The following is a 27,726-nucleotide window of genomic DNA, read 5'->3' as shown; positions in this document are numbered from 1 at the left end:
GAGAGAGAGAGAGACGTAACCGAGCTACAGAGAGAACATACAGAAAACGAGCACAAATAACTTAAAAATAAACTTGTTTAATTATGTTAAATCTGATTATTTCATGGTGCGTATGTTTTAAAGCAGAAATAAACACAGGCACATCTCTGCACAAAAGATGATTGTTCTGAAACTTAATGCGATGCAAACACAGTATGTCTCTTCTCTGTAGTTTTTTCTATTCTTTTAAAATTTTGTTTGAATTAGGCCTACATTTAAGGCAAGGTAGCAAAATGTTCATGATTATTCATCATTGATATTAATGATGTCTTATAGTTTACCCAGTAGCGTTTCCCGAGGAACGAAGAGTCATTTTTTTGAACGGCTCTTTAAAAGGAAAAGAGCCAAAAGATCTGGCTCCCTTCAAGGAGCCATAATTCCATCACTACAACCAATCAGTGAGCTCGAACCGCCTACCCCTCCCACCCCTCCCTTACTGTGGATGCGCGAATGTCTTAAAGTCTCAGCTTTCAAGGTAAACCTGAAGCAGAAATTTGGCGCTTCACATTTTTTTAAATACCGTCACCATTTTTAAATACCGTCAACATTTTTAAATACCGCGGTATACCGTAATACCGTCATACCGCCCAACCCTATCCATATATTTCAGATTTTTTTTATGACTACTACCTTTTTTGTCTCCAGAGCCAAAAATTAAGTGATCCAGTACAGAAAAATTAAAAAAATAGCCATACAGTAATTAAAGCGTAATTAATTGACTAATTAAACAACTCACCTCTTTAACTGTTTAAAATGTAAGCACTAATTACTAAAGCAACATGTCCCACAGATTATGGTGGAAACTTTAACATTTAATGGCATTTAAGGCATGTGCAAACCATGTGATTCAATCAATTACACAGAAAACTGAAGTAATATATGAACAGTGATACAAAATCTTACTTTTTAAAATAATCACAAAAATGTGAGTATGCACATGTGACATTTAAACCTCAGCAGGATGCAGCATTTGATTCCAGACATAATCTGCAACCAAAGAGCTTAGAATGCAAGTGTGTGTGGGGGTGTAAAAAAGGCTATATTGCTGTGTCTAGCACAGAGTGACTAAAACGCCTTTGGTCTGCCATCTTTCTCTCTCTCTCTCTCTCGCTCTCTCTCTAGTACAATGTAATACAATCAAACCCAGTATTTGCTACTAAATGAATTTGTGGTATTGAATTTTTTTTTTTTATAAAGATCAGTGAGTTTTTCTGTAAATAAGTATGTCTGACCTCTGACCTCAAAAACTCACTGATCGTTCTTCAAAAAAACTATTCAATACCACAAATTAATTTAGCAGCCAGTACGGTCTAAATGTACGTATAATCTAGAAGACTAGCAAAATCATGCAGTTTGTTTTCATTTGTATCTTCTTATATATACAGTATATATATATATATATATATATGTATTTAATTCTCTCTCGCTAGCTGTCATTCTTACTCCCTATCTTTCACTCCATCTGTTTGAGCTTTGTGGTGTTTCAAATTTGAATTTTGGCACGGCTCAGAAATAGTTCTCGAAAAATGAAGAAAATAACTAAAATGTCCGAAGTCGCACATTGCATACCTCCTAACTAGTATGACTTTTATTGTTCTATTCAGCATCTTTAAAAAGAAACTCAATTCATTCTACTTAGTAATAGTGCTACATTATTACTAAAAAATATGCACCTATCCAATCGTTTTATTTCTGTATGTATTATTGTATGTATTTGCTTCTTTACTTCCAGCTTTATAATTACTTCTCCCTGCTGAGTTTTCACAGATGCCCTAAAGAAAGCAGTATGAAAGATGATGAGTTGTAATTATAACTGCACTAAATGTAAACATTTTTGCTTTTATCTTAATAAATGAAGTTGTGGATATTTACCATCCATAAAATACCAAATATATTCTTATACAATTTCTAATAAATAAATACAATTCATTTATTAAATAAATAGTCCTATATTTCAAGCAAAACTCACTTATTTGAAGTGGAGATGCCTTAATGTAACAATATTTTAGTGTATTATTAGTGAGACATGGTAATGTTTTCTAAACATTATGTTTAAAACAAGGCACTCAGGTGGCACAGCGGTCTAATACACTACCCCACCACCGGGTTGGGATCTCAGCAGGTACTATCAGCTGGCTGGGCACCTACATAGACATGATTTAGTATGTCTGATGGGGTGTGGGGAGCAAAAGTCAAGGGCCCATTACAGAATGGCTCCCTGATCGGACTTTAAGTATTAAAGTATTAACAATAATACAATATTAAACAATTAATACTTTTAAAATGGTTTCTGTATGTTTTATCAAGAAACCAGCATTTTCTGCATAGCTTTTTGTGCTAATTGCGACACGTGTCTGTGATTTGTGACTTAGTAAGTTACTGTTGGGAAACAAAAGTGCACTACTAAAAGTGAGGAACATGGCTCAGCCTGTTCGCTCTTGGAGATGCGAAGGAGCGTGCATGTGCACGCACACACACACGGACACACACACAGCTGAAGTAATAAGCATCTTCCCACACAAAAGTCATTGAGGTTGTGCCAACCAGAACAATTGTCCTGCTATCTTTCCTTCTTGTTCCCTTTATTAGTCTCTCTCTCTGTAGCAAACAAAGGACATTAAAGATCTAGCGCTACAAGGAAAACAATGATGGCAACCTTTAGAATCACTAATCAAAATGTTTGTAAAAGCAATAATCAGAATCACAAAGAACTGAGCCAACAAATGAATAAAGCAACCAGTGTTAAGTAACATACACCATTCAAAGCACACCAAACTAAACCACATACAAATAACATTCTGGCTCTTCATCAAAATTAAAAACTTTTGAAAAAAATTAAGTGCAATTTAGTGTTTATGAGGAAACAAATAAATATATATACAACTGCCTCACTTACACATTCCCTAATTAAGGAAATAAATAAACCAAACTTTAAAAGGTAATAATACTTTTTACAAAAACCACAATAATGTAGTGTAACCTGTAGTGTGTGTGTGTCTGTGTGCGCGTGTGTAGCTGGTGTTGGGTGGTGTGTTGGCACGGCATGCCAGCAGCGATTCTGGATTCCCACATGGCTGGCCGCGGGGTGCCAGTCTCAGCCGTGGCTATTTGGAGGCTGATAAAAGCAGCATAGACACACTAGATTAGCTGAGATAAGATAAGAGAGTGCCGCGAGGACTAGCATTTTGAACAGGCAGTGCTGCTGGCACAAAGATGGCAAGAAGATGGCAAGAGGAAAGACAGACAGACAGACAGACAGACAGACAGACAGACAGACAGACAGACAGACAGAAAGAATAGAAAGATAGATAGAAAGAAAGAAAGAAAAAAGAAAGGAAGGAAGGAAGGAAGGAAGGAAGGAAGGAAGGAAGGAAGGAAGGAAGGAAGGAAGGAAGGAAGGAAGGAAGGAAGAAGAAAGAAAGAAAGAAAGAAAGAAAGAAAGAAAGAAAGAAAGAAAGAAAGAAAGAAAGAAAGAAAGAAAGAGGAAACACTGGACAGGTCGCCAGTCCAACGTAGGGAATGCACGCAAACACATGCATGCACGCACGCACACACACACACACACACACACACTCAGGGCAATTTTTAGAAGCTGTAACTGTAACTCTAAATAAATATAAAGTCAAATAAGGACAAAGCTGCTTCTAGAAAGAGGTTAAACTAAGTTAAAATAAAATATAACCATAAAGACAAGAACAAAACACAATAATGCATACTGTAAAAAGTCGGGCTTTATCAAAATGTATTAAATACATATTTAATACCAGCAAAATCAGAAAATTCTTTAAACATAATTTGCAAAAGTGTTTTGATGGCAGAGCAGTGTAATTTCCTAATTTACGAGACTCAGCTGTGGCACAGGTCTGGCAGGGCGCTTAACAGATAATTGGTCATGTCCGAGTTAGGAAATAGCAAATGGGATGTAGCCTACTTGCCGCTGCAACTACGACTTTACTGTCTAATCAAAGCTGTGGGAAGCTGTGAAAAGATATGAAATGCTGAGGCTTTCTATAAGAGGAGTAGAGGGTGTTGTGCACAGAAACGTTATGAACATATTTTATAAATATTTTATTAATAAAAAAGTAATGTATCTATAAAATGACACAAAGGCATGTTGCTTGCAAGTAACGAACAATTAACAGTTCTTTAAGTAGCTATGCAGTAATACAGAAATATTTATTAAATAATAACTTTAAGACGGCTTGTAGCCATTTTCTATGGGCACTGACTACCATAATACAGAAGTCCGCAGAAACAACAGTTAATCTCAGAGACACTAAACTTTTATGCAGATAAAGAGAAGAAAACTCCAAGTTTCATCTCAATTATGACTGTCTCGCTGCAGGACATAAGTAACAAAACTAATAATAATAACTAATATTTTCATTCTGCTTTTTAAGATAGACAATCTTTGGCATGTTTAGCACTGAAATATGTTCTAAATATGTAGGGCTTTCCTTTTGTTAAAGATTAAAAAAAATTACTAAGGCAGAAAAAACCTGAATAGTGTGTTTGGCTTCAAAGAGTAAAGATGTTATTTTGTGGTAAATAGTAGTATTATTTGGTTGTAACTGTTCAAGACCACACTAATGGAGGCAGACACTCACTCACACACACACACACACACACACACACACACACACACTTTCATATCTACACTGCCAATGAGACAGTGGGCTGTAACTGGGAGATCAACCACTTTCTACACACAACACAGCAGCAGTATTAGGCCAATTACTACAGAATGCTTTTTTACACACACACACACACACACACACACACACACACACACACACACACACACACACACACACCCCATATCTGTGTTAATCAGTCTGTATCGAGTAATATTAGAAATGCTGCTATATTCTAATATGAAAACTACAGAATCCTATACAGAAAGTTTAATATTCTAATACTCTAATATTCATATTGTATTCCTTTCATATATTATATATGTATGTCAAATGTATGTCAGGCTATATTTTTGCTAAACAATTAAATAAAACTCTATTTGTGTTTTAATACGTAACTTTTTACACGTGTACACGTGCATCCATTTAAAACAATATTATTTTGATTTATTATTATTGAATTATATTTTTATAGACATACATTACAGGGCAAAGGGAATCAGCACTAGTAATGGTGTTTTGGCATAATCAGTATTTTTTTGACAATACAGTACCTGATTAAAAAATGCTACAGTTTGTTTATATTATCATTTCCCTGTTAATCATTTATTGGTGTAAACATTTAATTATTCAATATCATTTTTTATATCATTCAATATCATTTTTTATATTTATTTTACCAATTATAGCAACAATATTTTTGTGGGATCTTGTTAACAAATCTTGATATATTTTTTCTACTGCAAAAAAAGTATAGTGATGTGATGTTTTGTTATAATAAAGCAGTAGACAATCAATCTCCGCTAGCTCCTGCTTTTTGGTTAATTAATTTATGTGTTAAATAAAGCATTTATAATTACTTAAAAACTGTGCTTAATAAAAATATTGACTATATATTATTTTAATAGTGCAGTAAGATGAGTAAACCCGACTAGATATATCACATTTGAATGCCGTTTTGTGCATGTATGCAAACATTATGACTGGATTGTGTTTGTAAACCTAATTAACAATGTCTGCTGTGCTACTGTTACTTTTTACATTTTTATAACTTGGTAATAGATAGACTGGGTTATTGTGAACCGAGCACAGGACTTCTCAGTCATTACCTTGTCATTTGACTGATTTCAAAGCTGATATTTGATTTTGGTCTGTAGAGTCTGTTATAAGTGATATGTATGTTTGTAAATTAAGTGTAGAAAGAACAACTCAAAAGAATAAAGCCTCCTTATACTAAAACAGTGTGTTTATTTGTGCTTGTGTGTGATTGTGCATCATGCACTAACCTGGAGAGTGAACAAAGTAGGCCAGGTAGAGGTCGAGCTCTTTTACAGACACTCCGATGTGGTGTGGTTGCACACACAGGCTGTGGTTGGAGCACTGTGGTGATTTGATGAGCCGCTCTCCGTCGGTGCTCTCCAGTGGACTGCCTTTGAATAGGATTACCATGACCAGGTCGAGCCTCCACACTTTGTCGGCCTGCCTCAGGCAGTCAATCCGCCTTATCTTGCCCTTCTGATCTGGGTTTGACAGCACGCAGCACGGCGGCTTCTTGCCAGTCACGCTGAGCACAAAGTCCTCGCGAAACTCTGGACGGATGTCTTTGCGGAGCTTGGCAAGAAGTCGCGACGCCCACTTCTGCTTGATCTCGGGCTTCTCGCCCAGAAGCTCATCCTTCACTGCCCTCTCCTCATCCTTGGACATGCGCTTCTCGTGCTTCTTAAAGTATTTTCGCTTGCGTGCCTGCAAGTTAAACCAGGTATAGGAGAAGGCCCGAACGTGGGGCAGCAGCGCCTCGATGAACGGGTGGAACTCATCCTGGAAGGAAGAGGAGGAGGGGTGGGAAAGCAGGGGAGAGGAGTGTAGGGCGAGAGTGGGAGAGAAAGAGTTAGCATCGCACTGCATGAAGGATGGAGGAGAAAGAGCATAGCTTGGATGCATAGTCTGCACTGCAACGGAAAGTGAAGTGTGTGTGGGAAAAATGCAGGGCAATGCAACATACAAACAAACACAGACCCACACACACACACACACACACACACAAACCAGACAGTGTGTATTTCTAAAAATAATACTGTATGAAGAGTATAACAGTTTATATTTCACACACAACAACTACAGCTGTTTTAATTTTATGTTTTAATAACATGAAAATGGTGATATTCTGACATTGTCAGAAAAGACAAAATTAATGACTTAAAAATAAAAAAACAAATATAGTTGATGGACGTAACAAGTTCATGAAATTTTATTTCATGAAATTTAATTTTATTAAATTTTATGTAAAGTATTATGTAAATGTTTATTTTTTTGTTTATTATTTTATGATTTTTTAATTTATAGTCCATAATTCTATTTTTAAAAATACATTTTAACAACTGTATTAAATGGTACAATGTGCCATTATTTATAAAATGCATGACACATTTATGACACATATTTCACTTATAAAACCTATTACCAAATTCTGCCACCACTTAAACATGTAATCAATGTTATCCCGCTGTTTCCAACTTTATCCGTTACGCTTTATCACAACACTACACAATCACAAAAGACATGCGACACATAAAAGAAAAAATGTTGGTAATTACCATTTTGCACTTTCATCATAAACTGCACAGCAACTTGAGAACTAACAAAAATTAAAGCAGAGCGAAGAAGTTCCTCTCCTCACTCTAATCAGCAACACATGCTAATTACTGTCAACCAGAATGGTAGAATTCTCTTAAAGATATCAGTAACAAAAGAAAAAAAAAGAAAAAAAAAAAAAGAAAATAACTTTATCAAGAAATGTTTAACAGGAGCACAGTAATGCACAGCAAAAATTGGCAAAGAAAATAAACATCAAACTTTGAACACAAAAAAATGCAAATATTGCAAGGATGCAAAAAAAATGTTTGGCAAGTGATATCTGTTCGAATCTGTATGCTCTGAGGACAAGGGAGGACAAGGGAAAAAAGTGACAGTAAAAATAAAAAGAGACAAAAAAGTAAGAAAGAAGGCGAGCAAGGAGGGGGTAAGTAAGGAGCAAATAAACGCAGGAAAAAAAACAACAGAGGACCAGATCGATGTTGGAAGAGTGTGTAAGACCGCTGGCAAACCCGACTGTCGTTTTCCTTTCTCTCTTCGTCTCTCTCTCTCTTTCTACCATCGCCCATGAGTATGCCAGCATTGGGCTGAACCCACCTTTTTGGCACCATGTATCCCAATATGTTTAACCAATACGCATGCTTCAAGGCCTGAATGGGTGGAAGAGAGGGGGTATGCGAGGGAGTAATAGAATAAGGGAGAGAAAGAGGAAGGGGGTAGTATGCGAATCACTCAGTGGGCTGGCTCTTCACTTTGCCAAATTAGTAAGTTCCAAGCAAGCACAACTGCAGTGTCCCGAAACCAATGATTTTACATGGACCAATCAGATGCCCATGTTTTAACCCTGCCCACTAATACCTTTACTTTCCTTTTTATTTTTTTTTAGAGTTGAAGAGTTAATATAAGATTTTAATCATCACATTGGCTTTCTCTGCCCAAAAATGCATTTCTCCTTTTATTGTTCTACTCCCTTCTCCTCTTTTCATCACCCTCTCCCCTTCTCTTTCCTATCTCTCTATTTGCAAGCTTTGGCATCAAACGGCATGAAAACACAGGGCTGAAATCCCTACAGACCTTCCAAACTAGCAGCTGCCTCCTAACCCACCACACAAACAAAGGCAAAGGAAGACACACAGACCAAAATTCTTCTCCAGTACAACCATACACTCTCAAACACACACGTTCCCAATGATTCTCCCTGCCTTTACCAGCAATGGTCATGCACATACCTAATAAGGACAGTCAGCTTTGGCAAGATGAGTAAAAATAACACACAGTATGTAATACAGCGTATGTTCAATGTATGGATGTGCAAATCATATACAGGAGGTAAATCAAATCATAATATAAAAAGTAAAAACAATGACAGAACAAAAGTACACTTTAACTGCACTCACACATAATGCATTTGAAGTGTGACAGACATAATTATAAGGAGACATTTCATCCCTCATGTTCAGTTTGGGGTCCTTGAGACCCCAGAGACTCTTAAACAGCTCACAAAAATATTATTAGCCTTTTCAATCAGCTTAATAGTTCATGACTTTTTTCCAATTTTATGGAAACTGCAAATAAACAACATTTTTATAATGATATTGTGCTCCAAGCACCCCTAATTTATGCACTTAGTCCCAGAGAACTCAACTTAAACACATGATTAAAGCCAATAGCTTTTCATATGTGTTTAGTTTCCGTCTGGTGTTGAGGGTGCAGCTGACTCTCTTACACACACACACACAGACACACACACACAACCCTTTACAAAATCTCTCTGTGTGTGTGTCTCTGGTTAATTAACTAATCTGGTTCATTTTGAAGTTGATGCACACAATTCTAGAGTCTCTGGGACCCAAAAGAACAAGGAAGTAAAATCAATGTCAACAGAACACAATGGTTAAATAAACGTAAATTTACAATATGAATCAAGACTGAGTGATATATCATGACTAGGCTACTGTTATGATATGGGAGTCACTGCAGTCACACTTCTTTTCTTAAATAATGCTTATTAATAATACAATTAAGCACAGACAATCCACCTTCTACATGTGGAGAAAGTGCAAAGAAACCCAAATACACAGAGGAAAATAACTTGGACACAGAGAGAGCATTCACAACTTCTCACTGACAGTGACCGGAACTGAGGATTAAACTCCTTAGGAACAATTTTGCTGTGCTGCCCCTCTCTACAGCCCAAAAATGTAATTGTGCGAAAGGTTGAACAGTGTTCCTATTTATGTACTTACCCTTAAAGAAACACTTTCTGTTGTTAATGTCACAACAATAAAATGTGGTTTACCAGCTCTAGTTTTTAATGTTTAATGCATTTGCCCATTTTGTCTTTTTAGTAATGTGAGAGAGCACAAATCGTCATTGTTAGTGACTTAATAATACGCTCTACACAGTCGGACAAACTGCTGTCCTAAGAGAACACAGATCGGAAGGTCAAATAGCTAAATCCCTGCAATGAGTTTAAGCAGCATATGTCATGCTCCCAGGGCACCACCAGACCTCAGGGGCAGTAAAGATCAAAAAAGGAGCCAGTTCCAAGATATTCAAAAGATTCCACAATAAAAAGTATATTCCATAACTTCTGATCTCAGTTTTACTAATGTATTATTACCTAGAGCCCAGACAGCTCTTCTATTTTTAATATAGCAATGAAAACAAGTACATGAAAGTATGGCATTCTTTTTTACAAAATGATTCAAGGCAAAAGCACCAATGATGAGTGAACTCAAGACTTTTTTTGGGTACAGTTCAATGTTTTAAATTCTGATGACTGACAATAATGAAAATGATTCCCTGTATAAAGAAAACATCCAAACAACATTAAATACCCTAGACTGAATTAGAATTGAAGATTTTTAGGGAGTAAAAAATATACAATCAATCAAATAGTATATTTTTGTAGAACACTTTAATAAGTGTTTAAATTTTTATTTTATTTATTTATTTTTTATAAATATAAAACTGGCCAGTCAAAAATATTATGTTAATTTAAGAGTATATTGTACACTCATTCACACAAAATATGTTATCTCAGAGCACTACTAGTGCTTTCTGAGGGAGACAATGCAAGTCAAATATCATATTTACTTGTTTGCTCCTTGTTTGTGTGTGTGTGTGTGTGTGTGTGTGTGTGTGTGTGTGTGTGTGTGTATGTATGTAATCTTCAGTTGCCTCACAGCAAAAGGTCCTGAGGAGAGGTCCAGGTCCTTTCTGTGTGGAGTTTGCATGTTCTCCCCGCATCTGTGTGGGTTTCCTTCAGGGGCTCCTGTTTCCCCCCACAAATCCAAAGACATGCAATCAGGTTAATTGGAGTTACTAAAATTACACTGGGCTTGAATGTGCATGTGGATGTGGTCAAGTGAGTGTTTTCCCTGTGATTGACTGGCGACCTGTCTGGGGTATTTTCTACCATTTGCCCAGTGAATTGAACCCAGTGCAAACCTGAATAGGATAAAGAGGTGGTAAAACAAACTATGAATGAATGAATGAATGACTTACTGAATTTATGAATAAATGAATACCACCCCCCCTCATTAAATTCCAACCAGCTCCAAACACTGTATGCCCTTTGTAACTATAATTAAAGGATTATTTATCTTTAATGTACTTTAAGGCAAGGGGGACTGTATCAGGCTTTAATAGAGTAAAAAGGACACATTTGCAGTGAAATCTATATGAAACTGTAACTTACTCTACAGATTTCAGCTTAACATGTATATTTTCTTAATTAATTTAGAATTAGGATAACCAAAATCCAGGGTCAATGCTACATTACTGTTTATAGTCTTATTTTATTGATTAGAAACTGTGTCTCCTTTTGAAATCAGAATGTCAATCAAACATTTACAGGTCTATATAAAATAAAAGATAACAGCCAACAAAATCGAGAAAATAACAGACCAGGTGCAGAGGAAGATTACCACGACGCCCAGCGTAGTCTTAGTTCCTCCTCACAGTCCAGTCTTTACTAAAATGTTTTGTTTTTCAAAGCTAAATAATATAAAAACAGTGCTCACCCCCGCAGTTCTTAAAACATTGGTTGCTATGAATCAACAGCTTAATAATAATAATAATAATAATAATATAATTGAGGATAGTTAATATTATATAACATAATAATAATAATTATTATATAATAATAATTTAATTTAATCACAATAGAGCATATACATTATGCGTTCATGTGAAAAATAATGTCAAATCACTAGTTTGTTCGTTTAAAACAAATATTTTCATGATGAGCTTCTTCTAAACTACCGTGTTTTCTTAATCATTACTGCACTTGTTCTTCAATTATATGTTCCGTCCATCTATTAATGACAGACTATGTGTCCCCAAAGAGAAAAAAACGAATGTCATGAAATTTAACGTAATTTTGTTCTTTTAACTGCGCGATAGCAAAATGTGAATACAGGTCCATTTAAACTGTTAAGGTCACTACAATGACTAAACCCCAACATGGTTTATCATGTTTTAGTCAGAAGCATTGACCACAACTGGCATTTAAACGACTTACTTTTTTCTAATTAAAAATAACTGAGATGGCATTTTCCTGTGAAGTATGACGCACGATTCTATTTATTTGCTGAATGTAACTATTGTAATGGACAAACATTTTTAAGTGCCATAACTTTTGCACAACAGTTGTTTTTCAATTTGTTAAATTCATAAAATAAACAAACTGTTCAGCTCTGCATCAATTTGTGCAGAAGTTAAGCCGTTTTCCACTGGAAACGTGTTTTAAGTTAAAAAGAAGGAATTAAATGACTGGACCGGTAACGGAGAGTTATTACAGTACATTTAAACATACGCAGGATACTGTGACGCTACCGAGATCTGTTTCTATTTAAATAACTAAAACGTAAATGAATTTACAACAAAAACGACCTGTAAAGGCTTTATCAACTACTTATAACTTATATATTGATAAATTATGCCTACCCCAAAGGTTTGGTGTCAGAAATATCAAGTTTAGCAAGATCACTAAAGACAATGTTTCTCAGTTGAGAAAACAAACTTGCTAGATTTTACCATAAATTTTTCCTGAGAAGCCACTGACATAAATAAACGTAAGGGGTAAAATAGTGAAGGCTTTTTTGTATGGTGTTTTGTCTGCTCGGGATAAAAAGTGACCGTTAGTGCAGCAGCTCTCTGACTAAATAACGGCTTCATTATGCGCGCGAGAGTGGCCGCACGAGCCTCTCGCGCCCAAATAAAACGTGCGCTGTCCAAAGAGCGCGCCCGGTCTGCACGTACACATGATCCTCCTTTAGTGTGAGTATATTATTATTATTACATTATTGCACACAATATTACAAAAATATGATTAAACTATAGTACAAAATATTAATACATTATTAGTAAAAAATAATACACAATATTAATATATTATTACTACACTATAGTACATTTTATACCAATCTGTGATACAGTAAACCATATTAATAATCAGTTAACAATAAACTATAATGTTAAATAAATAATAAACTGTGGTGAAGTTCACAACATTAATCCTTAATTATAAAACACTAAATAAATCACTATCACAATATGGTGTTTTTATATTTACATTTCATTTATTTCTATTTCACACATATAATAAACTATTGCTGCTTATGGGCATATAAAAATGTCTTGAATCTTTCAATTATATTTATGGGTTAAAAAATTTCAGTTGATCAAGTTTAAATTGTGGCATGGCAAGCAATAAAATAATCAAAAAAGTTAGACACGTTGGGGTATTGCATTGAGAATGAATTAATGTTATTGTGTAGATAACAAATTTAAAAAGTAATAATAAAGTATTAATATGAAATTGTAGCATAGTCAAAAAATGTGTCAATAAATTATTAATTTATCAAAATCAAATAAAAACATATATAAATATTACATTAATAACTTAAGTAGGGAGGCTGTTACAGTCCAAAAACCAAAGGCCAGCTTCATATAAATGCTTCATGTAAGGTTTTGAAATTAAAAGTCTGATAATGTCTGAAGACAGAAACCAAAGATCAGGGTTAAACCCTGGCCCCTGCTGCTGTAAAACAACAAATATTTGCAACATCACCATGACACCTTGTTTTAATTTTGTTTTAATACAATTACTAGTGCTAACACTTCTGGGCAGGTGCACTGCATAATGCTGCAATGTATTAAACTTACTAAAAATTTCCTGTGGTATGTATAAAGAAAAAAAAAGCGGGCAAAAACCCTGATTTTGGATCATGGTTACCAAAAACTAATTCTAATGTTTTAAAATGTTTTTCTATGCTATTCACCTAAACAGAGGAATAGACCCAGCTCATAAAATAAGGTAGACTCAGACCCTTTTCTCATAATTTTTTTGGAACTGCATGAGGGGAAAATAACATCAAAAATATCCTTAGTCACACCAACAACTAAATGTCCAAAATGCTCTAAAAACACTAACATAAACATTAAAAACAAATTAATATTTGTGTGGACAGGGACACAGAAGCCAGGTTTTAAGCCTGTAATCGGTCAGTGGAGGTTGAGTAAAAGTCTTGGCACCCACAACGCAATGGCGAAAGCAGCAGCCAATCACCATATGCAGCCTAATGAAGTGAACCTGTGAATGTTGGGCTGATTTAATGCCTACCCATTGAAACTAACAATGCAAAAGCAAACTCTGCTATCAGACAGTCCGTGGCTGATAATCAGACTGGAATTAAGGAAGCAATAACTGCTGCCCTCGGAACAAGAAGCGCCCTAATGAAGCACATTCGCCACTTTCTCTTCCTCTCTCTATCTGTATCTCCCTCCCCCTAGGCCTTTCTTTCATTCTCTGTCTCTCAATTGCCTGCTCCCATGCATACTCTCTATCCTTCTTCCTTTCATTATTTTCTTCCTCCTGTGCCAGTCTGCAGGGCTGTGTGCCAACCCTTCTCCTCCAGTGGGCACTGTGCCCTGTACTTTATGCAAATCAAGCCCCAGCAGCCTCTGCCTTTCCTCCATTGCACCCATTCCCTTTTTTAACCCCCTAGTCTCTCTTACTCTGTCTATCCCCAACTTCTTCAATCTCTCTTTTTACACTCTGTATTCTGATTTGGCCCCTCAGTCTCTCTTAATCTATGTTCAAGTTTTTCACCATCCTCAGCTGCTCATGCACTCTCTGTAATCTTTTACTCTCTATATATTCTTTTTAATCCTTTTTCACCCTTTCTACATTCTGTCATACTTTTTCACCTCCTTATGCCTCCTTATATCTCTCTTACCCTCTCTTTATTCTCCTTTAGCACCTCATTCTCTCTTACCCATAACAGTTTCTATATTATGTCTCTTACCCAATCCATATTCTGCCTCCCATCTCTCTCTTACCCTCTCGGTTTTTTCATCCTACCCTCTGTCTTACTGTGATTGTATTCTCTCTAACAATTTCCTTTTCAGTCTTTTAGTTTTACCCCATCTGTGTCTCTCTTAACCCCTCAGTCTATCTCTGTTATCTTTTCTATATTCTGTCTTTTACCCCCTCAGCCTCTTTCCTGCCCTTTCTGTATAATGTATCTTATTTCCCTTTTATACCCATTTATGATCCCTGCTATATTATTTCTTACCCTTATTATTTCTTACCCTTTTTATATTGTGTTTGGTTTCTTTCTTGCCCTCTCTATATTTTCTCTCTTTTACTCCATCAGCCTCTTTTCCACCCTTGCAATATTTTTTCTTATTGCCACTCTGCAGGTCTCCATACTGATGCAAACTGGTTTCACCATTTGTGTAATAGTTCCACCATTCACAGTTTATATACAAACCTCATCTCTAGAAAAGTTGGGGCATTTTCTAAAAATTTAATAAAAACTAAAATCTGTCTTTAACAGACAAAAAGATTTTCAGTGTTATTAATTACAAACCTAATTCTATTTGTTAAATATAAACAAATCCAACAAAAACTGGGACAGAGGCTTGTTTACCGATAGGTCACATCCTCTTTTCTTTTCATTATACTATAATTATTTAGGAACTGGAAATACAAATTGTTGTGGTTTTGCATGTGGAAATTTTGTCCATTCTTAATTTTACATCAAGACTTAATCTGCTCAACAGTCTCTCTGGTCACCGTTGTCTGATTCACCTCTTCATGATGCACCATACATTTTTACCTGCAGACAGGCCAGTAATGCACACACACACACACACACACACACACACACACACACACACACACACACATATATATATATATATATATATTTTAGAAATTTAGAAAGTTATAAGTTATAAGGTTATAAAATATATACGTTTAAAAATTCTTTAAGGCATTAAAAAGTAAAAACCCTACTAAATGAAATGCCTTTATTAATCAGTAACTTAAGTAAGATTTTAAATGTTAAAAAAATTAATTTATTTTTTATTGCCTGAGACGACTTATAAGGCATTGCTGAAATGATATAAGGTATATTTAACTGGTAGTGTTGCAGTTTGTAATACAACATTAGTGATATTTATAAGCCAGTGTTAGATTTGTATTTTATTTTTTATTTGTATTTAACCGACCCAATGTGATTAACAAAACTGGAACTTGGATGAAAACGGATGCAACACTTTTAAAAGCTGCTCACTAATAAATACTAACAACTGCTAGTAATAAAAAAGATACGCTAGATATGTACAGAATAAAAAGGCTTAAAACAGCAAACATGGACATTTTAGGCCAAACAAAAAAACAAACTTTTAAAAGCACATACAAAATAAAATATCTTTCTGCACTGCATATTTTGCACATGCACTAACACACACACACCTCCATCCATTCACAAATGCTTACAAGGCAGTCTATTCACGAAAAAGCCAAATTCACTTTGTGTACCTAACGGGTGTTTTTACTAGAAAGATTACACTGATAACAACCACCAAACAGTGGATGCTAAACCAGCACACACACACACACACACACACACACACACGTCATGCTGTCAGGTTTTAATTATATACATTGTAAAAGTGAATTACTGCAGACTACACGAAAGTCATACAACACACACACACACACACACACACACACACAAAGGCAACCCAGCACTGTGAGAAGCCCTTTGATAGGGAAAGACCAGGCGTGATAACTGAATGAGTGTGTATACACAAGTGACACAACCAGAGAATGCAGGAAGACACCAAATGTTGAAAGTGCTTATTTGGAATACTGTGAACACAAAACTGTTTCCTGGTCAGCCAACAATTTCACTTTTATTTTTAATTAAAAAGCTGTTAATCAGTAGAATAGATAGATAGATAGATAGATAGATAGATAGATAGATAGATAGATAGATAGATAGATAGATAGATAGATAGATAGATAGATAGATAGATAGATAGATAGATAGATAGATAGATAGATAGATAGATAGATAGATAGATAGATAGATAGATAGATTCATTTGTTGCATTTGTAGCATTTGTTGACGCATGTGTGTTATGTAGACAAACATTATATTCACAGCGTTAGCACCCATTTTACCCTGTTCCATGTATCTTAATATATCTATTTTCTATACCCAAGAAATAGTTTAGTTTCTATACCCAAGATAACACAATAAGGTCTCAAACTGTCAAGTGGCCCATACTGTATCTAAATACCTGTGCAATATCCGAACATTGTATGTGGATATTGTGATTATGACCTTTAATTGTGAGGCCATTAAGTTAAATGGAAAGTTTAGGTGTGCAATCATAATTTCAGGTTATTCCAAAAATGTTTATTAGGGTTGAGCTTAGGGCTCTAGGCAGACCACCGGAGTTCCTCCACATCAAACTTTAAATCATGTCTTAGTGGAGGTCTGGCATTTCATCACCATTTAGCAACATCTCACCCATTTACTCATTTGTCTATACCTAGGGGTAATTTAGAGATGTTAAATAACATTCTGCCAGTTTTTGAGATGTGGGAGGAAACCAAAGTATCCAGAGTAACCCATACATGCACATGATGAACATGTTAACTCCTTAAAGACAATCAGTAAGACAGTGATTTGACAAGGGTTTCTACATCAAATCCCAAGAACCCATGCTGCTGTACAACATTTATTTTACCAGCTGTGCCACTATGCTGTCTGCAGTTCTTAATCAACCAAAACTGAAAGGTCCCAGTTGGCCCAATATTAAATACTATAACAAAAGTATTAAATAAAAATAAAAATACTATAACAAAAAAACATCTTAATAGCTGTGAAAACATTTCTAAGAAGTGTATGTAGGAAAATTGTGTCTGAGCATTTCTGTACTAGTGACTAAAATGGTAAAAGTATTAATTCTAAAAATGTCATGTCATGTCAGGTCACTATGCCATAATTCTTTGTGATCAATGCCCTCTGTCTTGTGTTGCTTGTAGACAAGCTCTTGATAATGCAATCCACATTGTGATGTTGTCAATCAAATTTCTTTTTGGCCTTCCTCGTCTTCTGAGTCCTTTCAGTTCAGTCATGACACTGCCTGTTGTCATGTGGGTGCTTCATCACATGCTCAAAATATTTTTTTAGATTAATAAAAATCCTGTAGCAAAATTATTCAATACTCAAAACAGCCCCACCAATGTTATTTTTACTACAATTTATATTTTCTTTCCAGTATTTTAACACTTCAAAACAGCAATATCACATGCAATAACTTCTTTGCTAAAACAAAATAACACACATGAACACACACACACAATAAAACACACACACACAATAAAACACACACACACAATAAAACACACACACACACACACACACACAGGCAGACTGGCCTACACAGCTCTCTTACTTAGCTCTCACTACTTTATGCCACATCACACGCCGCTTGGCTTTGTGACAGAGGAAAGGAATAAAACAGTGAGTAAGAATGTGTAAGATACAGAGGGATCTGTGTTCCAGTAGAAAAGAAAAGAAATAAGGAAAGTATGAAAATATGTACTGCCACACACTTTTTTAATTTCTTATACTGCGTTTAGAAAAGTTATTAGTGTATAAATCTTTACATCTGAGGCATAGTTGTCTTGTGGTCAGTAAGTAATAATGTATGTGTTTAACTTAAGTGTTTCCTGTAAGAGCATGAAATTAGTGACTGTATTCACTCTAACTGTACTAACTCGTGCCCAGTCCAGAGGATTGACTGGTAAACAGATCCTCCATTACAACTTGGTTGAGTACCAAAATATCTGCTAATAGTGCATATGCTTGAACACGAGCCTAAGTGTGAGAAATCCATTAATGGTTCCTGATGACAGATGAATTTCAGAGGGAAATCAGAAAGAGGAATTTAAATGAAGGAAATGACCTTATCCTGAATTTAAACACCCACACCTGACTTCTGAAAAGCTACTACAGAGGTGGTGTTTAATTATGGGAGCAAGTAAACTTGCCACTTGTTAACATCAAAGACAAAGTGTAGAAAAATACATTAGATTGCAATTACATTTTTCCCAATGTAACATTTAACTTACTCTAACAATTACACTATTATGTTCAGGACAGAGTAGGATAGACACCAAAAATATCTGGCCAGATGGTTAAAATAAGAACATCTGACAGTCTTATTTTGCATTTCACAGAAGCTATGGTGTCTTGTACAGAGCTACTTTGGCTTAAACTGCAGAATTTTTAATACTGGTAATGGGGAGAATGTGTCACAATGCAGTGCATCAAACCCCTCTGTGTCACAGAAGTCGCAGAAGAGCCCATGCTGTCACAGTCAAACTTCTGTCCACAGGTGGAACGAGTACTAAAATATTGTACTCAAGTAAAAGTACTATTACTTTAATGAATTTTTGCTTAAGTACGAGTACAATTACTAGTTAAAAAATCTACTCAAGTAAAAAGTAAAAAGTAACTCATTTAAAATGTACTGAGTAAACGTTACAAGTGGACAAGTGGATATAAATCTCACAATAGTTGTTTTTAATTCAAATATAATAGAAAAAAACATGTTGATAACATTTAAAACATTTAGGGATGTGTAATGTGTCATTTTAGTACAGACAATCCCATAAAACTTTTTCAAACTGTATAACCACTGAAGTTGGCATTAATTGTGGATTCTACAGACCAGCCTTCTTTTCATCACTAACAAATACCAAACAACAGTCATACTGCAAATCTCATAACTCAACACAAGTCAAGGTTACAGGTGTTGTGACTTTCACTAAATGACCCAAAGAAAACCTTCAAGATGTCAGACAAAACTTTGCCATTCTTCGACATCAGACTATGTTATCAAATAATGAAACATCAAACTCCAAGCATGTTAAACTTTTAAAAACTGCCCTTCCCTACTCTATACCTAGATTACAGCTCCTTTATTTTAGCACCAGTTTATTTCCCATCGCAGAATTCACTGCAGCAGTTTCCCAGATGCTATTTTTTACTCAGTAACGGATGTTATTTAAAATGTAGCGAATTACAATTCTTAATACAAAACATACTTAAGTAAAAGTAAAATTACTGGTTGTAAAATCTACTTTAAAAAGTACAAGTACACAAAAAAAAACACTCAATTACAGTAACGCGAGTAAATGTAATTCGTTACTTTCCACCTCTGGTTAAAAGCACATACGCATTGGAACTGGACTTCGAAGTAATGGAAGTTGGTTGTCTGGTCCGACAAATCTGGTTTTGTACATTTACATTCACAGCATTTGGCAGACATTTTTATCCAAAGTAATTACAATTATGACTGAATACACTTCTAGCAATTGAGTGTTAAGGGCTTTGCTCAGGGGCCTAACTGTGGCAACTGGGTCATAATTTTATATGGAATTGAGGTCAGGGTTTTAACATGGCCACTCCATTACCTTTACTTTCTTGTCCTTCTGAAAGAAATGGGGTGGCACGGTGGCTAAGTGGGTAGCACTGTCGCCTCACAGCAAGAAGGTCCTGGGTTCGAGCCCCAGGTGGGGCGGTCCGGGTTCTTTCTGTGTGGAGTTTGCATGTTCTCCACGTGTCTGCATGGGTTTACTCCGGGTGCTCCGGTTTCTTCCCACAGTCCAAAAACATGCAAGTGAGGTGAATTGGAGACACTAAACTGTCCATAACTGATGAACCTTGTGTAATGAACAACTACCGTTCCTGTCATGAATGTAACCAAAGTGTAAAACATGACATTAAAATCCTAATAAACCAACAAACAAACTGAAAAAAATGATATACAGTGTATCACAAAAGTGAGTACACCCCTCACATTTCTGCAAATATTTCATTATATCTTTTCATGGGACAACACTATAGACATGAAACTTGGATATAACTTAGAGTAGTCAGTGTACAACTTGTATAGCAGTGCAGATTTACTGTCTTCTGAAAATAACTCAACACACAGCCATTAATGTCTAAATAGCTGCAACATAAGTGAGTACACCCCACAGTGAACATGTCCAAATTGTGCCCAAAGTGTCAATATTTTGTGTGACCACCATTATTATCCAGCACTGCCTTAACCCTCCTGGGCATGGAATTCACCAGAGCTGCACAGGTTGCTACTGGAATCCTCTTCCACTCCTCCATGATGACATCACGGAGCTGGTGGATGTTAGACACCTTGAACTCCTCCACCTTCCACTTGAGGATGCGCCACAGGTGCTCAATTGGGTTTAGTCCATCACCTTTACCTTCAGCTTCCTCAGCAATGCAGTTGTCATCTTGGAGGTTGTGTTTGGGGTCGTTATCCTGTTGGAAAACTGCCATGAGGCCCAGTTTTCGAAGGGAGGGGATCATGCTCTGTTTCAGAATGTCACAGTACATGTTGGAATTCATGTTTCCCTCAATGAACTGCAGCTCCCCAGTGCCAGCAACACTCATGCAGCCCAAGACCATGATGCTACCACCACCATGCTTGACTGTAGGCAAGATACAGTTGTCTTGGTACTTCTCACCAGGGCGCCGCCACACATGCTGGACACCATCTGAGCCAAACAAGTTTATCTTGGTCTCGTCAGACCACAGGGCATTCCAGTAATCCATGTTCTTGGACTGCTTGTCTTCAGCAAACTGTTTGTGGGTTTTCTTGTGCGTCAGCTTCCTTCTGGGATGACGATCATGCAGACCGAGTTGATGCAGTGTGCGGCGTATGGTCTGAGCACTGACAGGCTGACCTCCCACGTCTTCAACCTCTGCAGCAATGCTGGCAGCACTCATGTGTCTATTTTTTAAAGCCAACCTCTGGATATGACGCCGAACACGTGGACTCAACTTCTTTGGTCGACCCTGGCGAAGCCTGTTCCGAGTAGAACCTGTCCTGGAAAACCGCTGTATGACCTTGGCCACCATGCTGTAGCTCAGTTTCAGGGTGTTAGCAATCTTCTTATAGCCCAGGCCATCTTTGTGGAGAGCAACAATTCTATTTCTCACATCCTCAGAGAGTTCTTTGCCATGAGGTGCCATGTTGAATATCCAGTGGCCAGTATGAGAGAATTGTACCCAAAACACCAAATTTAACAGCCCTGCTCCCCATTTACACCTGGGACCTTGACACATGACACCAGGGAGGGACAACGACACATTTGGGCACAATTTGGACATGTTCACTGTGGGGTGTACTCACTTATGTTGCCAGCTATTTAGACATTAATGGCTGTGTGTTGAGTTATTTTCAGAAGACAGTAAATCTACACTGCTATACAAGTTGTACACTGACTACTCTAAGTTATATCCAAGTTTCATGTCTATAGTGTTGTCCCATGAAAAGATATAATGAAATATTTGCAGAAATGTGAGGGGTGTACTCACTTTTGTGATACACTGTAATTATTTGGAAAGCTATTTGAAGGCAAAGTGTTGGTATATGTAAACTTCGGATCCACTGGAATTTTGATATAGTGCATTATAAGCAAAATTATCTGTCTGTAAACATTTGTTGGAAAAAATTTCTTGTATCAAGCAGATATTGTTACTTAAATTATAGTTTGTTGGCATGGAATAAGCGGAAGGCAAAATTGAGTTTTAGCAACTTCAAAGTAAGTGTATGTAAACTTATGACTTTTTTATGTATGTATACTTTTGACTTGAACTGTACTAGACTGCCATACTCTTAGTATCTGTAAAACACAGCCTCTGAGCTACGTAAATACATTTCAGTAATTCATTAGTGCAATATGTGAATAAAATTGTTATCTGGCAACCATACAAGGCAAACGCATTATATGGTCTTCATTTAAAAGAGGAAAACAAGTTTAATTCACAGAGTACTTCATAATCCTACAGATAGGTCTTGGCAACTCGTAGTACCTCTAAGCAGTATAATATGGTTAACATTACACTTTCCGCTAAGAAATCCAATATGTGAATATCACTGTTCCTACCCTAGGCCAGTGCTTCTAGACACAATAATGGAAAAAGAGCCCAGCAAAACATCTAGCATTTCACTAATGACAACCATGAAGGCTCAGTGATATTAGTGCTACATAACCAGCAGGCACATTTTAAATCGTAAACTCAGGCCGATAGCTAATAGATCTGATAACTGTACGTAAAATGGACAGAATGGAAAAGGCCTTGCAGTACTAATTCTACGATAGATGCAAAGATAAATAAAAGATATTTTTTTACAAAGTTAAACTGCATTACCAAATTCTGTTCTCATATAGTCAATTACTGATCTCCTTAATCTTTTACAGGATGACGTCTTGACATCCTAATGCCCCATTCCACTCCCTTGGCTACTTCCACTTGGAACATCCATGATTTGGAAGTACAGAGTCTAATTCCAGATAATTCCTTTCAGGTTGCAATGATTATTTTGCCAGAATTCAAAAGTAACTGTTTGGGGACATGGAAATAAGTCCATTAAACACTGTTACATTCCGAAACAGCAGTTTGTCTATCCCAGCATCATGAGCCTAAATAGGAAAAAAGAAACTTGATTGCACTCCTATGTACCACCAATAGACCAAACTGCAAAAGTCATTTAAAATGAATAATCTAACATATAACCAGTCAGCTAATCAAAAAATATAATCATATGACATGTAATGTAAAATGTAATCATACTACTAAAACATACAAACATGTACCTTATAACTGTATGTAAACATTGTATCTAATGGTAGTCTACAGATCATATGAGCTCAATTTTTCTTCTTCTTACTGAATGATTAAAGCACATAATATTTTGTTTTAAAAATAGTAGTCTCTGTACCCATGCCTGTGTAAAATTTGCTTGACTGTTATCAAGACATTACAGAACATTAAACAACACCAGATTAATAATCTTAGTTGCTGTACAACTTTAAAACTGATACAAAAATCATAATTATCCTGACTACATGTTGTTATAACATCAGAACACAGTGATTGTTTTTCTGGATCTTGAAGCAGATTTTCAGGTCTTTTGCTGATCTGATTCACTGATACACAGTTTCTTTTGAAGAAATATGCAAATATCATGCAAATAACACAACTGTGCAGGCCAAAACTAGTATTTCTAAACCTAAACCTGTCTTGACACCCCCACTCCCAATCTCCTAATCTTTTAAATGTTAGTGCCAATTTTTACCCACTAACCTGGAAGGGTGGGGCCCAGCATGAGCTTTCTCTAAAATTGTGAATCCCATACCTGTTATAAAAATGGCAGTTAATGTAATTGAACAGACGAACATCCTTATAAGATTGTGCCATGTCTACCACTCTGTAAACAAGAGCTTACAATCGTCAGAGACTGTCTAGTGTTACTTTAATCAATGAAAGAAACAGATGACATTTCCTTGGCCAGAAAGCAGAGCTGATTATGCTTACCGGGACTCCTGGGACTTCAGTTGTGAAGCAAAATAAACATTTCACTTGTAAGAAACATGTACATTATGTCATCGCAGGCTTGATATTTTAATGATGTCTATCTGTGTATTTTTAAGGGAATACATTTTGTTAAAAAATCTCATATAATTTATTTTTATGAGGTTTTATAAATAATTAATGCTGAATATTATACAACCCCAACTCAGAAAAAGTTGAGACAGCATGAAAAATGCCAATAATAAAAAAACACAGAGTTTCTTACATTTACTTTGACTTTTATTTCATTGCAGACAGTATGAACCTGAGATATTTCATGTTTTGTCTGGTCAACTTCATTTCATTTCATAGTAAACATCCGTTCCTGCATTTTAGGCCTGCAACACATTCCAAAAAAATTTGGGACAGTAAATCATTTAACACTTTGTAATGTTGCCATTCCTTTTCACCACACTTAAAAGACGTTTTTGGCACCGAGGAGACCAAGTGATTTAGTGTTTCAGCTTTTATTTTGTCCCATTCTTCCTGCAAACACGTCTTAAGATGTGCAACAGTACGGGGTCGTTGTTGTCGCATTTTTCCTTTCAAAATTCTCTATTGGGGACAGGTCAGGACAGCAGGCAGGCCAGTCCAATACATGTGCCCTCTTCTACCACAGCCATGCCTTTGTAATGTGTGCAGCATGTGGTTTTGCATTGTCTTGTTGAAAAATGCATGAACATCCCTGGAACAGATTACGTCTTGAAGGCAGCATATGTTTCTCTAAGAGCTCAGTGTACTTTTCTGCATTAATGCTGCCATCACAGAAGTGTAAATGACCTTTGCCAAGGGCACTGACACAGCCCCTGGCTTTTGGACTGGGTTGTACTGAAGAACTTAGTACCTTTCAACAGGCCACCGCTGTAAGATGCCACATTTTCAACATATAAGTTTATATAAGTTTTGCCTTGCTAAAGCTGCCAGAGTGGGTCAGAGCATCATATGATTATAATAGTCTTGTATCCTTTTTTATCCTTTTTTCAGAAATGTGCTTTTATATGATTAGATTCCTGACTTAGATTATATGATTAGATCCTGGACTTGTGTGTGAACCAATAGCTAAATTATCATGTTTCCTTTTTAATCTTAATTTATTTAATCTCAATTTCTTGTTTTAGTAATTTTAGTAAACTGTTAAAAGTTGGTACATGTATTTGTGTTCAATGCTGTAGGTACAAGGCTTTAAAAATGTTCCAAAACTGTCTTTTAAACTTCAGTTCCAACTGTTCGCCACACGTGCACATGCATACAAATGCAAAATTCTTGCTATTGCAGCAAAACTGCACTGTTTAATCGCTCAGTTTTACATTCCCCTTGTTTTATTTTTGCACTGTAACCTGTGGCACTAAATGCCAAGAAAAGTGAGGGAGTAAAAAGAGAGAACCACAGGAATGCATACATCAGCAAGATTAATGTTAAGTGTGTTAAATACACACAAACTCTGTAACACACATACACACAAACACACACTCTCTGTATGTGCACATTTCCCTTTGCTTGCTACTTGGCCGTGCGCCACCCATTCTTCTTGTTAAGCATCTACGGCTGCAGCCTATAAGTAAATAAACAGTAATCCCTTCTCCACCCCACCCAAAACCACCTTCTCCCTCGCCACGCTCGTTTAAAAAAACCACTCTCCCTCCCCTCTGCTCGTTTAAAAACCACCATCCCTCTTTCCAGTCCTTTATAAACTGCCGTCCACCCCTGCGCTCATTTACAAAACCACCATCCTTCTCTCCATTCGTTTAAAAGCCACCATCCCCTCCCTCCAGTCCGCATCCCTCTGACTTGGAGAAGCAATTGCTCTGCTGGTCTCCATTGCCTGAGGAGGTATGTTGTTGGGGGGATTAGTGCACTATGTAATGCACTCTATCAGAGTTTAGGAATGAAAGCTCGTGTACATTACAACATTCCACAAACATGAAGTCTTCCAGGACAGAGAAAGAGATCTGAATCAATGATTACAGATTACACTGTTTAGCATGCAGATATTCAGCATCTCTTTTGGTCTTTGCTAATGCATAATGACTTTAAATGCTGGTCCTGAATTGCCTACATGTGTGGATTTTCATCTGCTATTATAGTTTATTTGAAAGATAATCATCATTGAGTTCCTTTGGGATTAGCTATCATTATCAGATAATCTGTGGCACACCTGGACCTAATTATACTGTAGACGGTTCTACATCAAAATCTTTGGTTCCGAACAACCGCGTTGTAAGCCTGCCTTGGGCTCACTTGGGCTTCAAATGCAGGCTGTTATAATATTCATTTATTTGTACAGCAGCTAACATGAATTGGTGAACATTCCACTGTGCTGTCATTGGTGATGTACTATTATATTATACAGTAACAAATACATTAAAAGTAATTACCCTTGACCTTTTTTCAGTTAAATGAACCTGGGACTTCTATCTAGTTTGCTGGAACTTAAACTGTGAGCAGCCCAGTCAGTGTTTGTCTCCTCATTGTCAACAGTTTTGGCTTTTTGGCAGCTAGGAGAAGGTTTTATTTCAATCTTTTTGTGCTGTGCACAGTTATCCATCCCAGTCAATGCTACTGAAAAGTTTTTTTTGTTTTTTTTTACTGAAAAGTATTTTATAATACAATACTACTGCCACAATATTTTACAAAATGGGTCCATGTTTACAAATTCTAGCAAATTTCCTCCACCATTAGTATCTTAGTTGCAGTGCATATTTATAATACAGATAATTTTGGTACATTAAAAAAAACATAATAAACTATTATTTAATAAACTATTAAATAATAAACTATTTTTTAATAAACTATTAAAAAATAGAAATTTGTTCTTGTGATGGTCAGGGATATAATACATTTTGGGCTGATGGTAGTTTCTCATAGTGTTGAAGTAAGTCTGAAACAGCAAGTGGTGCTCACAGACAGTTGTTGTAAGTATCCATTGATGGTTGTCCGAGGAAGGACGAAACACATAACGCAGACGATTTGTTGGGAAGTCTCTCTGCTTTAAGGGTCAATGTGGCTCAAGATGCAGATCATTTAAATCCTGGTGTTGAAGTAAATGTGTCACAAAACACAGTGCATTAAAACTTTGCGTGTGTGGGGCTGCGTAGTTGCAGACAAGTCAAAGTGCTCATGCTAACTCCTGTTCTCTGCCAAGAGCACCAACTATGGGCATGCAGGCATCAGAACTGGACATTGTAGCAGTGAAAGAAGTTTAACTATTCTGAAGATTCCAGTTTGTTTGTTTTTTCCAAGATCATGTGGACCAGGGACATTCACAGACATTTAGTGGGGCTGGGTATTTCTGCCTTGTGCCTAGTGTTTCCTTTAAAAGTGGTCCCGCCACAACCCTGACCAGGATAAAGCGATGAATAAAAAGAAAAAAATGACATGAAAACAGCTTATTTAGTCTGAGGCCAAAAGGGCAGGTGCTTGAGCACCACCTGGGATCTGTACATGTGTACATCTGTGCATGTGCTTGATGTGGATGGCCAGGCAGGTGTGAATCGTTTACCTGCGGAAGAGATGGCATGGGGATGCACTTTAGTGTTAGGATCCGCCAGCACTTACCTTTTATTTTCAGGGTTTCCCAGCGTTTTGTTTTCATTCCGGTTTGTATTTTGTTTTTCTCCGTTTTCTTTAGTTTCCCCGATCGCTTTTGTTCCTGGTGGTGGTTTGCGTTTGTTTTCCCGTTTTGCTCCCTTCTCCCC

At 36.4% G+C, this 27,726-nt stretch overlaps 1 protein-coding gene across 13 annotated transcripts in view; it reads right to left on the bottom strand.

Annotated features, from left to right (window-relative positions):
- LOC134329629 (nuclear factor 1 X-type-like) overlaps positions 1-27,726 on the bottom strand; it is a 141,073-nt gene that overhangs the window by 68,407 nt on the left and 44,940 nt on the right. For 10 of the 13 annotated variants that reach the window (XM_063010925.1, XM_063010928.1, XM_063010929.1 and 7 more), the window contains one exon: positions 5,960-6,491. In XM_063010925.1, the coding sequence (XP_062866995.1) occupies positions 5,960-6,491 (532 nt within the window). Of the gene's footprint in view, positions 1-1,721; positions 1,812-5,959; positions 6,492-7,267; positions 7,344-10,453; positions 10,532-27,726 lie in introns of those variants that run through there. The other 3 variants (XM_063010921.1, XM_063010924.1, XM_063010930.1) reach the window with 3 other exon arrangements.

This window comes from Trichomycterus rosablanca, chromosome 15 (genome assembly GCF_030014385.1).
Source record: "Trichomycterus rosablanca isolate fTriRos1 chromosome 15, fTriRos1.hap1, whole genome shotgun sequence".
In the NCBI taxonomy this organism is placed as follows: Eukaryota; Metazoa; Chordata; class Actinopteri; order Siluriformes; family Trichomycteridae; genus Trichomycterus; species Trichomycterus rosablanca.
This window is presented reverse-complemented; position numbering and strand designations above follow the sequence as displayed.